This window comes from Micropterus salmoides, unplaced genomic scaffold (genome assembly GCF_014851395.1).
Source record: "Micropterus salmoides isolate LMB-PRFRI ecotype aquatic unplaced genomic scaffold, ASM1485139v1 Ms_hic_scaffold_11, whole genome shotgun sequence".
Classification (NCBI taxonomy): Eukaryota; Metazoa; Chordata; class Actinopteri; order Centrarchiformes; family Centrarchidae; genus Micropterus; species Micropterus salmoides.
Window position 1 is genome coordinate 21,475,248 of NW_024040152.1, and position 13,089 is coordinate 21,488,336.

The 13,089-nt window shown below is 40.3% G+C and overlaps 1 protein-coding gene across 1 annotated transcript in view; it reads left to right on the plus strand.

Annotated features, from left to right (window-relative positions):
* LOC119897844 (collagen alpha-1(XIV) chain-like) overlaps positions 1-13,089 on the plus strand; it is a 151,233-nt gene that overhangs the window by 34,849 nt on the left and 103,295 nt on the right. The window contains 15 exon segments of the mRNA XM_038711836.1: positions 1,211-1,366; positions 1,523-1,642; positions 1,965-2,129; positions 2,379-2,426; positions 2,429-2,542; positions 3,207-3,358; positions 4,276-4,405; positions 4,736-4,881; positions 5,014-5,143; positions 5,350-5,489; positions 5,916-6,042; positions 6,945-7,084; positions 9,072-9,204; positions 9,657-9,692; positions 11,038-11,180. Of these exon segments, the coding sequence (XP_038567764.1) occupies positions 1,211-1,366; positions 1,523-1,642; positions 1,965-2,129; positions 2,379-2,426; positions 2,429-2,542; positions 3,207-3,358; positions 4,276-4,405; positions 4,736-4,881; positions 5,014-5,143; positions 5,350-5,489; positions 5,916-6,042; positions 6,945-7,084; positions 9,072-9,204; positions 9,657-9,692; positions 11,038-11,180 (1,880 nt within the window).

Consider the following 13,089-nt stretch of genomic DNA (forward strand, 5'->3'; position numbering starts at 1 on the left):
AGACTAGGAAGGAAAATGTGATTTTGCCACCACCAAACAACAACTTAATTTAGCTTATTGTGCATTACTTTACAGTTGATAGTTGCCAGTGTACAGAGAGAAGAACACAGGGGGAAACTAAGTTGTAACAAAGGTAACAAAGACTAACCCAGGATATTATAATTAGCCTTATGCACCTGAGCCACTAATCTAACATCTGTTGTTGGTGATAAATGTAACCTTTTACTGTGCTGTCCTAATGGAAATGTTAAAAAACTACTCCCCCAATCATGCAGCAGTTGAATTATCTACATTGACTCATATGGTATCGCTCCACTCTCCAACGGCACTGTAACAAAATGCAAAGTAATAATTCACATTTCCTACAGTCAGCACTCTTTTATTGCCTGTCTTCATTTAGTCCAACCTTATCAGCATGTTCTGGTTTATTCACTATTACTTTTGTAGACAGCTAAGGGATTGTATGATGCAACTTTAAGTGGATGTATTCATTTGTAGGATATCATACAGGGCAGGATGACAAGACAAGCAGTTATTGAATTATGATAAATGAAACAATAAAAGTGTGTGTGTGTGTGTGTGTGTGTGTGTGTGTGTGTGTGAGTGTGTGTGTGTTTGTGTGTGTGACAGCTTCCAAGCCTCACTGTTATTTTCAGGTGGGAGGTTTCACGTGTGAGATTTCCTTTTGAAACTGTCCTTCAAATGAAGAGTGAGTCAGTTTTCAAATAACTTGTTTTGAGAGTAATTCCAAGAAGAAGAGGTTAGGAGATATTATGGGGGAAAGAAACCACAGAGTTCAAAGGAAGCTCTCATTATTTTTCTATTTTTACATCATGTATTGTACATGTTTTTAGAGCAAGATAAGAAGAGGAGATGTAGGATATGTGTTACAGATTTGAAGTTTGTATTTGTGTCACTGTATTGTGCAAAGATGCAACGAAAATGGTCTGTCTATTTTACTATTTATTTTTTTATTTTTTTATTTTTTATTTGGTGAACAGAATGTTTTGAAATAAAAAAGACTGAAACTTGCACACTTGAGGTGTGAATTTTCTGAGTTTTGGCTGAGAAACCTGCACATCAAAAGTAAAACATATTGTTTTTAATGGGAGTTATCTTTTCAATTACCTATTATAAGTCCTTTATTCTGTCTGTTTTTCTCTGGTTGCGGTCAGTTTTAGTCCATTCAGTTTGCCTTCTGTCCTTTTAGTTGATCAGTTTGTGTGCCACACTGAGGCCATTGCTGACATTGTGATTCTGGTGGACGGCTCCTGGAGTATTGGCCGGCTCAACTTCCGGTTGGTCCGCATGTTCTTGGAAAACCTTGTCAATGCCTTTGATGTTGGCTTCGATAAGACAAGGATAGGTGGGTCTCTGCTCCCTGATCTGTCTGTCAATATTTTAATGGCCTTAATACAGGTATTTTACAATTGTAAGGAAATATTGGTGCTTTTTATATCAGCTATTGTATGAGAGGACAATAAAAATGAAAAGTTGTGCTTGTTTAAATGTGTGTTTCTAGGTCTGGCTCAGTACAGCGGTGATCCCAGGATAGAGTGGCATCTAAATGCTTTCTCCACTAAAGATGCTGTCATTGATGCTGTCAAGAACCTGCCCTACAAGGGAGGAAACACTCTCACAGGTGCTGAATTTCACTGATACTACCTTTTTTTTTTACTGTTAACCAATACTGGATATTATTTTAGCTTGTTTGTTGTTTACCTTTTTCTTTTCTCCCTTTTGGCTTTGTCCTCTCTTGTTTTTCTGTACAATCCTGGTACTATCACTGTATACTCCTTCCCCATTCTTCTCCTGTTCCTGTTCTTTATTGCCTTTTATCTCTTGAATATTTTTTCTCTCTTTATCTCCTTTTCCGTTATTCTTTCATCCACCCTGCTCCCTCTCCCTGTGTCTTCCTTCCTCATCCCTCTCCTCCTTCTCTTTCTCTGTCCTCGTTTCTCCAGGCCTTGCGTTGACATATATCTTGGAGAACAGTTTCAAGCCCGAATCTGGCTCGCGGGTCAGTATTCCCAAAATCGGGATCCTCATCACAGATGGGAAGTCTCAGGACGATGTCATACCACCTGCGGAGAGCCTGCGAAATGCTGGTGTTGAGCTGTTTGCTATTGGTGAGAATCGACACACACACACACACACACACACACACACACAAACATACTGATGCAGAAGAGAAGAAGTCTTAGGAAGACTTCCATCTGGTCTAAATCCTTGCCAGTGATGTTTCTTTGAACTGAACTTACTCCATACTGTAATGCCCTATTGTGCTCTTTTTGCATTTACTGTATATGGAGAATGGTGACACAAGTGTTGTCTCTAAATGTTATGAAATAATCATGTATTTGCCCTTACCTTCCCAGGTGTGAAGAATGCCGATGAGAATGAGTTGTACTCCATCGCCTCAGAGCCGCCAACACTCACGTCTATAATGTGGCTGACTTCAACATCATGAGCTCCATAGTAGAGGGACTGACCAAAACAGTGTGTGAACAAGTGGAGCAACAAGACAAGGACATCAAGCAGAGTAAGGAAACAACGGGACAGAGAGCGAGAAAGAGAAAGTCATGCATACTCAGACAAGCATTTTTATGCATTAACATGGAAACTAGAGTAGTAACTACACTCTGCAATCTCTACACTCTTGTAATTTTATAGTAGTAGTCAAGTCAATAATGTGCAGTGTAATTACTTTTTAATGTAAATGACTGAAGGATAGAAATAGCCAAGATCATAGTCACAAGCTAGGTTTTGTTTGGTGTGAATCTAACCCTGTATATTTAGATAAAGCTTGAGTGGCCAGAGATGGTCGTATTTAATGCAAAGTTTCTCCATTGGGAGGGAGGTATCATATAACAGCTAAATAGAAATGATATCTCGCTATAAAATGGTGATTATTTTAGGACACTATGTCTTCTTTCTTCCTCCTGCTCCTATTTCTCAGTTTTTCCTCTAATAAGTTTCCATCTCGGGTAGATAAAAGAGATGGAAAAACAAAAAAGAGGACGTCTATGAAGGGACACCATAAATCCTGTGTTATATGTTTTGATTGTATTTCAACACTATCTCCTTTGCTCTGATCCACAGTGGATGTGAGTTTTTCTACTTAAAAGTTCCTCACTGGGAGGAGATGTAATGTAATCTGATGCAGTCTCTTTATCCTTCTTTTTTGTCTGCTTGTATTTCTTCAGAACAGACACCAGAGACGATAGGGGCACCACTAGACCTGGTGACATCAGAAGTGGGGGCCAGAAGCTTTCGGGTTTCATGGAGCCACGCCCCCGGAAGTGTAGAGAAATACAGAGTGGTTTATTACCCTGCTCAGGGAGGAGAACCACAGGAGGTATAACTGTTTGTTTTTTTTTACTAAAAACACCACTAAATTTACTCTATTGATTTTTTTTAAATAGAAGGAAAAAAATTTGAGGGAAAAGCTGAGGGAGTGAACAACCATACAAGCAAATTTTGCACCACATAAAATAAAAATAATATCCACGCCATTGTAAGCACACATCTAAAAAATTCTGATGACGTTCACTGTTATCTGAATGCTATATAGACATAGAAACATAAGCAAGACCCAAAAGAGACTGAGGTCAAGATGCTCAGTAGCAGCTCAGAGAGGTGGGTTTAGGCCGGAGTACGCTCTGTCTTTCCATCATATTTACTGCTTTACCAGTGGGAGTTGCTGTATCTGGGGTCTTCGAGCAGGTGTATGGATTGAGCTAAGTTTTTCCCTGAGACGCTGGTGGTATCATTCATCATACTTCTAGCTCTCATCCCTCCATTCACAACTCCCCTGAACATTTATGCAGGTAATGAAGGCTCGCTAGAAATGATAGTCTGGCTGATCCAGGCACCTGCTTGATTTTTCCAGAACATTTGACCAAAGAAACCATTAAATCTTTCGCTTAGCTGGGTTTTACAGGGACCAGATGGTCTGGAGCAGCATGTGAGGAGACCTTTCCAGCTGGCTCAGCCCAGACCTAATCTGTATCACAACTGTCTTCCATTCAGATCAGAATGAAAAAATTTTTTTTTCTGTTTGTGCTTTATCTCATTCAATAAATCGATTGTGTTTTCTTCCTCCTCTACTGTTTTCTTTCGGTCTCTCTTTCGTGCCCTGCCTTCGTCTCTCTTTCCTCTTCATTTGTCATTTTCATCTTCCCCTAATTTATTGCCCCACTTTCCCCTTTACCTGCCATTCTTTGTATCTTCCATCCATCTTTCATGCCACCCCTCCACACACGTGCACCCCAGGCTGTAGTGGATGGTAGTGAGACTTCAGTGGTGTTGCAGCACCTCAGCTCTTTCACCAAGTACCAGCTGGCTGTGTTTGCTGTGTACGCAAATGAGGCAAGTGAGGCTCTGAGAGGATCAGAAACAACCCGTAAGTTTATTCTTACACTCAAACACACATCCAGAATTATACTTACAAAACCTTACACCAATGCTTCAGTCATCACGAGATCGCAAGTTAATTACAATGGCTTAAAGGTCTGACAGCCGTGAAAGCCAGATATATTTTTTTTTAATGCAGGACGATGAAAGCACAGTGAAGATTTTTTTCACTTCCACTAAAATGAAAATCCTGGCAAAAACTATGTGTTGTGATATTATGACAATTTATAAAACTCAAACCACGTAATCAAGACCAACTCACAATACTTGGTTTATTAGTCCTCCTCAATTGATCTTTGCTGTGTGTTTGCGTACATAGTGGCCCTGCCCACAGTGACGGGGCTCGAGCTGTTTGATGTGACTCATAACACTATGAAAGCAAGATGGGACAGGATTGATGGAGTCTCCGGGTACATGCTACTGTATGCACCGCTTACAGAGGGAGCAGACTTGGATGAGAAGGAGGTATTTAAAAAAGAAAAAGAGAAAAAAAGATGTCTTGAATAGATAAATGCTTATAGTAACTTAGCAACTTCGCAGCTAAGAGCCCTAAGTTTTGTTTCAAACATTGTAATTTGTACATTTGTGCGTCCCCAGGTCAGGGTATCAGATGCAGTGACAGAGCTGGAGCTTGAGAGGTTGATCCCTCACACTGAATACACCGTCACTGTTTATGCCATGTACGGGGAGGAAGCCGGTGATCCTGTTTCAAACCAGGAAACTACATGTAAGTTATGCACATGCACACGCGTACCATTTTTTAACTGTAAGCCTTAACCCTCAAACGGCCCTTTGGGGAGGGGAGGATAGGACAGAATGTCCTCTTCTTCCAAAAAAGTCTGCACCCTCAGACTGGTTACCGCAAAGCTAGAAGTGCAAGAGAATATAAACACACATCAAAGGCTTACTCTTTCTCTCTCTCTCCCCTCTCAGTACCACTGAGTCCTCCAAGCAACCTCCAGTTCTCTGATGTCACTCACAACTCCGCCCACATCAGCTGGGACCCTGTGCCCAGAGAAGTTAAAGGTTACCGCATCGTGTGGATCAAGACAGACGGACTAGTCGCAAAGGAGGTGTGACTTCATCCTTATTTCAAAATTTTTTTGTGTGATTTTTAAAATATGATTATATTTGACAGCAGCTGGAGGAGACAAGATGAGAAAAAGTGAAAAAACAAGCTGGAAGGCTAGAACAAAGAGGAGATGAATTGTATTGATTGTTCTTTCTAGTATGAAAAGGTCAGACTAAAATGAGTATTGAGCACTGATTTAAACCATCTTTGAAAATAAACTGGTATTGCAGTTGCACTGGAGTGATGATGTGGGTGTGCATGTGAATAAGCGCAAATTGGAAAAACTCCAAAAACTTGCACATACAGTTGAAATTAGTCCCTGTGTCCAATGTGTTCATAGAATACTAGCAGCACATGTTTTTGTATAGACATATCTGTGGATTTCTGGGAGGATATGTCATTGTATGTGTCTGTGTGTGTTGTGCAGGTGGTGGTGAGTGGTGGGAACTCCTATGACCTTTATGACTTGTCGCCTCTGATGGAGTACTCAGTGGCCATCTATACCGTGTACGACGAGGACCAATCAGAGCCACTCACAGACAGATTCACTACCAGTAAGAAACTGTTGCTTTTAAACTGTGAGGATACATTGTAAGATGCAGTAGTTAGTTAGTTTGCTTTTGGGCCTCATTGCAAACCCTGAATTCCAGTATAGTCCAGTAGATGACCAGTGTTGCCACCAGTGGTAATTATAAAGTGCATTTGTTCATTTGCTTTCTTTTATTATACTCCATTTTTTCTTCCACATTGGTGTTTCCCTATCATCATCTCTGCTGAGGACAATTTTGTCTCAATTTCTTGAAAATAGTTGAGTCATTACCATTAGAAGGCAAAGCATTTCTCTCTTTGTGCCAAACAGTGTTGAATTGTATTACCCCTACTGGTCATTCTGCTATTTTGGCGGTTTGCCCATCTCATTTATATCTCGGCATAATAGTCCAGTCACATTAAAAGGTCATTTCACTGTCCTTTACTATTCCGTCACGCTAACAGATATTGATTTGTCGGAATATCCCTTTAAGCAACAAGCTGTTGGGATCCAGTGCTGAGTCAGCAGAAAGAAAGGTATTTCTGGCAAGCAACTATTGTACTACTTACTCTAAAGGGCCATGTTCATTTGTATTTATCTCGGGCAAACTTTGCTCAGTGGAGCAAGTTTATAGAAAGCGAGCTTCATGAACTAAATGTCTTGCCACTTTTAAAATTTTTAAGTGGGGAATAGGAAATAGAGGGAATCTTGGGAACCTGCATGATTACAGTTACAGTACTACAGTGTTAAGAAGAGGTTAAGATATTGCTGAACAAGCAGTTTAAACTTAATACATTCCTGGTCAGTGATTGTACAGTGTCCCAAACTGGCATTAAAAAAATGTGCATTGTGCAAATGACAATTAAGGTGAAACAAAAAGAAAAGACAGAATAAAATGCAAAAAGGTAATCTCTCCTTGACTCTCAGCTCCAGTTCCTGGTCCTATGAATCTGAACTCCAATGATGTCAGCACAGACAGCTTCCAGGTCAGCTGGGATCACTCTGCCAATGACATCGTTCTCTACAGACTCTCCTGGGCACCGTTGGCAGGTGGCGACACAAAGGAGGTCAGTACCAGTAACATAATGTTATGTAAAGACACTGTTTTCTTGAAGAAGAAAGAAGAAGTGAAATGTGACAGTGGCAATCATCCCCATAGATCATGTTGATAACACTAAAGGCATGAGTCTGAGTCCTTGGCACAAACATGTATTTTCTATTCTTCAAGCTGGCACCAATTTATAATATAGCATCAAATAATAAATAACCTGCACGGTTTGAGAATTCTTCCTTTAGCCAGGGGTCTACTTATTATCTCTATTTCCAGAGGAAGGAGTGGCTGCACTCCCTGTGCCCAGATAAAGAGGAGCCTGTACTCTATAGACTTGCATATAAGCTTAACTACGGTACTGGTCGCTGGTAAAAGCCCTGGCATGACTGAATATAAATAAAGGCTGAATAAATCTAGAAATTAATGGCTTGGGTGTTATTACCATGATCTGGGGTTTAGAGACAGCTGGGTGGCAGCGATAGAGCCCTTAGGTCTGTAAGAGTGTATTTGTGTTTGTGTGTGTTTTGCTAAGAGTCATCAGAGCTGAAAATAACACTCTGGGGAGTTGGAGAGGTGGGCTGGTTATTCCGCCAGCGTAGAGAAAGGGATACACGCAGCTTTTCTCTGTCTCTCACCCACACACTCTACACATATGCACACACATAAACACTCATTTACATCCTCCACCGACAGCTCTGTATTGTTATATCTGAGAGGAGATAAACATAATACAATCAAACAGCCATGCAGACACCAAGAGTGAAAGATTACCCAAAACTTTAAGATAACCTAGACAGCCATGAGAAGAGTAAAATTATATAATTGTTGATTATATGATTTACTGACATTTTTGTCTTAAATTGTGCTCTTTGTTAATCAATAAAATATCTGATTGACTCCACTCTTTTATCAAATAAATACTACACAGGGCAGGGCTATAAAATATGGACATATATCTCACTAACTGCAAGGCAATGAAGAGAGAAAGAATCACTAAAGATGCACTTGCTCCAAGGAAAATGGCTGGCCCCACTGGTGAAATTTATGTTTTGTTATTAATGTAGCTGTGCCTCAAAGGGCTCGATAAGGACACATATTCCTGTGCACAATATGGTTATTGAGTCATCTACAGTAAATTCCACTTTCGGTGTTGCTCTCAATGGAAGTGAGCTGCACTCTTGATGACCTCTTTGTGTTTACCTTGCGGTCTAAATCGTTTCTGTGTCGTACAAATTGTAGTTGTCCTGCAGCAGTAGTTGATCCAACTGGCTTTGCCGTTGTATTCAGGGGGAAACTTACAAGGGGAAGTCTTTCAATGGCTTTACTCAAATTTTTGTTTTTGTTTAACATAACATAGTACATGTATGTGTACCTGATTACACAGTATTACAACCGAATCCCCATACAGTTTATTTTCATAGACACCAGCTTTTTAGAACATGCGCCACCACCACTGAGGCAATTTGTTATTTTATGTTTTTTGCAGCTTTCTCCACTAAAACTTAGTGATGACCTTGGTTTTGAAAGTCTGGTGTTGTACTTAAGAATATAAATATTCTTGTCAGATTGTTGGTTAATGCCCAAACTTTAACACATCTTGAGGGTAACTTAGGAAGCTATTCCTATTTATTTTCTTCTAGCAAATATAGTAACAACAAATGAAGGTACGAAACAGATGAAGGTGACCTCAAATGTTAACAGCATTGCTTGTTTTTATACTTTTTTATTAAGGCCCAGGCAAGTTCAGATGGAAATACAGAGACCATTACATGCAATAGTATCATTAGTCAAAGATCAGATTAAAACTTTAATGAAAGTATTCAGTTTGGACCAAAGTGAATTGTTAATAAATATAGAAAATAGGTTATAAAACAGCAGTGTGCACATGGTTGACATTTTTTAAAACATCAGCCAACAACTTGAGAAGTGGATTACATTGGAAACAGGATGTTGTTGGAACTCTAATGTAATATGAGACGTGTAAGTGTTTTTCTCTTCTGTAGGTGGTCTTGAGTGGAAGTGATAACAGATACATCCTGAACGGTCTGAGTCCGTCTACTGAGTATGAAGTTATGTTGACAGCTGTATTCAAAGATGAATCTGAGAGTGACACCGTCTCTGTTACAGAGACCACATGTAAGTAACATGAGACTGACTGGAAATATGCTCGGCTGTTGTATGACTAACCCAGGCAGTTCTGATATTTACTTTATCTAATCAACACAAAACTTGACAAAAGGCAGAATCCAGGGATGAGAGAAAGAGACATGTGTAATGTCATAGATTAATATCCCTTTGGTTGCCCTGATGTTGAAATTAGCATGTGACCAGACCAGTCCAATCACATATACCTTTTAGGATCAAAAAAGCTCTGCATGAACACATTTGCATTGATTTGTTTGTCACACCTTGCCTCAGAGAAAAGAAAGAAAGAAAGAAAGAAAGAAAGAAAGAAAGAAAGAAAGAAAATCTATTTTCCCATCAATGTTGATTTATGTATTTCTGTCTAATTGCCTTAGTTATTGATACAGAGAGTTGTTGAGGAGAGTTTCTAATTATCTGGTTCATGCTCTCTCTATTTCCCCCAGTGGCCAAGACAACAACGATTGCTACCACAACCACAGGTACAAAGTGTCCAATTTGCTTTTGTGTAAAATTCTAAAATGTCAGAAGTGCTTGAAGCATCACACTCAATATTGTACATGTATAATAATGGCCAAGCGTTAACTTGAGAAGATTGGACACGTCATGTTGGATACAAATTATGTCATGAAATGTATTTTTTCGTAACATTAGTAACATTAAAAACCTTAAGAGTGTTGCTTTACATAATTTTGCTTGCTTGTGTCTAGCGGGCTGCAGACTAAGTTCAAGCGCTACTTGCTTTAGAAAACTATCCTGGCAGAGAAACTGGCCATCATGATTCAAGCCAAAGCATCTGTCTAGAAAGTCTACTGCCATTGAAATGTGAAAAGCTCTACGAGTTGCCAATGCATGCTGATGTTGCCAGAGTGCAACCACAGTTCTAGCAAGTTCCTGTTGCAGAGTTTTGGTCTTTGTTGCTCAAAATGTTTCAGGAAGCAAAGCCACAATTACTGAGTGCTTAGGAAAGCTCAGCACTATCTGCTGGGACTAAGGCTGATGAATGCAAAACCAAACCACTGATAACATTCTCAAGGAAGGATGCAGCTTATGAAAAATGTTTGGAAGATCTCTTCTGTTTTTATAAGTGTGTTTACCAAGTTGGCTTCACCCAGAGACTGTAGTTCAAACTTCATTATCTCGGAGGCGACCCAGAGGCCATCTGGATTTTGTTTTGCATAAGGGGCAGGTTACAGCTAATAGAGTCAGAGGAGTTTCTCCCCTCACGGCTCTAAAAACTTAAAATGCAACACGTCTCCTTTACTTAAGTCGCTGCACTCTACCCTAGAAACTTTAAAACAGCAAATCTGCTTTGTTTAGAACTTTTAAGTGCTTGTGGTTTCTCAAAAGTGGCCAACTAAAAGACAGCGAGTCGCCTCTGCTTTTAATAATCAAGGCTTGTATTTTAAGGCTGCATTATGTGTGGAAGCCTCACATTGATTTTTATCCTCTCCGGACTGCATAGATTTAAAAACGTGTGTACTTGGTTTAAAGCCATTATCAAGACTGATGAAGCAAAAAAACAAACAAAAACACTTTCAAACTCCAAGAAGTATTCCTGAGAGAAAAAAAAGCTCCATCTGGACCAGATATTACTTCATTACCATCCAGCACATCACAGCTGTCTGAGCACCTTGGCACTCTGACAGCAGCCATGATTTTCTTTTAGCATACCGGCAATTTGACTGACATTTTTTTGAATCCACAGTTTACCAAATCCACATTAAAAGAAAACACAGCTTTAGCCAAGATTTGGTGTACATTTTTGATATATAAATCCTACAGTAATTCGGTACACTAACTTTTGTCTGCGATGTGTTGTCACAGTGGCGCGCCAGGCTGTGAGGAACCTTCAGCTGAGTGACGAGACCACCCAGAGCTTAGAGGCATCATGGGAGCTGGACGACCCTCACGTGGAGAGTTACAGGGTCTCCTATGCCGGCCTCAGGGGCGACCGCGAAGAGGAGTCTGTGAGTTGATGAAGTTGTGTGCTGTTACTGTAAAAGCAAAGTCATTTACAAATAATTAAGTACGCATTCCTCTATTCTAGCTATTTTTAGATCCTTATTACATGACTATAGTGTCACTAAGTGTCTCTCCTTATAGTCCACTGTCACTTTGGGAATTGTAGCGCTCAAACACATGCACGTAAACAAACAAACTATAGAGAAAAGTGTAGTTGTGTTTGGAGGAAGATCCTAGTTATTTCATACCTCCAGCAAACTGGATGGCACTGTAGCGGTCAGTGTCGGGTCGTCTGCTCCAATCAAAAAACTGATTACACTTTTAGTCCCCTGTCCACTCGGCCTCTCCTCCTGATTCCTCTATCTGTGGTAAGAGCCCTAGAGCTCAGTGCCATGTACTGACCCTGATTGCTGATGCGCACACACACACACACACACACACACACACACACACACACACACACACAAACACTCTCCGTCTGTCCCTCTATCTCTCTGTTTTCCCTCCCTCTTGTCTTCTGCCACCTCTGCTTGCTTTCCTCTCCTCTCGCTCTCTCTCCCTCCCTCCTGTTTTAATTTCCCAATGTGGTGTCAGAGCCGTAGAAGATGGAGAGGCCAGGCCAAGCCAGAAGACATTCCATTATCTTTTCAGCAGCCATTTACCTCACTGGGAGCGGCGATGGAGGGCAGCAGAGAAAAGAGCAAAAGAAACAAAGAGAGGTGGAAAAAGAAACAATGGCTAAACAAAAGTGGAGAAAGGATTAAACCTGTCCACCGGCTGACAGAGGGGGTTGTTTCAGGTCGTGCCTCTTTTGTGAAAGTTTGGATGTGTTTTGATGTGGATGTGTGAGAGATAGATAGGGGGCAAAAGTGACAGCATCAAGGGTGTAGGTTTCATTTGGAGGGGATCCTCCTCCAGAAAATTTTGAGTAATAAACACTTAATTTCTGCATTCTGGTGATTTTTTCTGTACCAGTGTCAGTGATAAATTAATTCATTTTAATTTATTTTTAAACCCCTGAACTTTAATAGCTCCTGTGTTTCAGTTTTATGCTCATGTTCAAAACTTTCTGCACATTCAAAATCTATCCCACATATCTGTGTTCTCTGACATATCGAGAATCGTCATAAATATTTCAGATAAAAGAAAACAAAGTCAAATTTTAATGAGAACTAAGTAATGATATTTTAAAATAATCTATCTGCCCTGTAGTCCTACTCTGCTGAGCATTCACCTATGTTATTGTTCTGCTGATATGGTAGTATCCTCTTCAGACTGTCACAAACGCAGAACCCTGTTTGGTACTGTACTGGACGAGACAAGTATGCTGCTCTTCATCAGGGGTGAAGAACTGCAAACACTTCTGATCAGGCATGAACCACCAATCCACACAAATGTTAACTTCGCCACCTCTGATAAAGTGCAGCTGACAGCTGCTTCAGCAGGAAGCATCCCGGAGCAGTGAAGCACTCCAAACAGAGCAAAGGTGTCAAAGGTGTCATAAGCGCAGAGACAGCAGCGCTACAGAGGAGCTACAGAGGAAAGACACCACGCTGCAGTCCAAACTGTTTACAAGTCTAAATATGTGGAGACTGAAAATACTAAAACATGCACATATGACTCAAAGCAACCAAAATCAGGAACAGGTTATTAGTTATTAGGTGCTGATGTGTTAATGTATATAAAATGTATTTTAAACCTATGTGTTTAAAAATGTTTGTGTGTGTGTGCCTTCCTGCTTTGATGCTGTCAGGTGTTTCAGCACTGCAGTCAGAGTGGACAGCTCCTCCCAGTTGTGACAGATTTACACTGAACAAAATTATAAATGCAACACTTTTGTTTTTGCCCCCATTCATCATGAGCTGAACTGAAAGATCTAAGACTTTCTCTGTGTACACAAAAGGCCTATTTCTC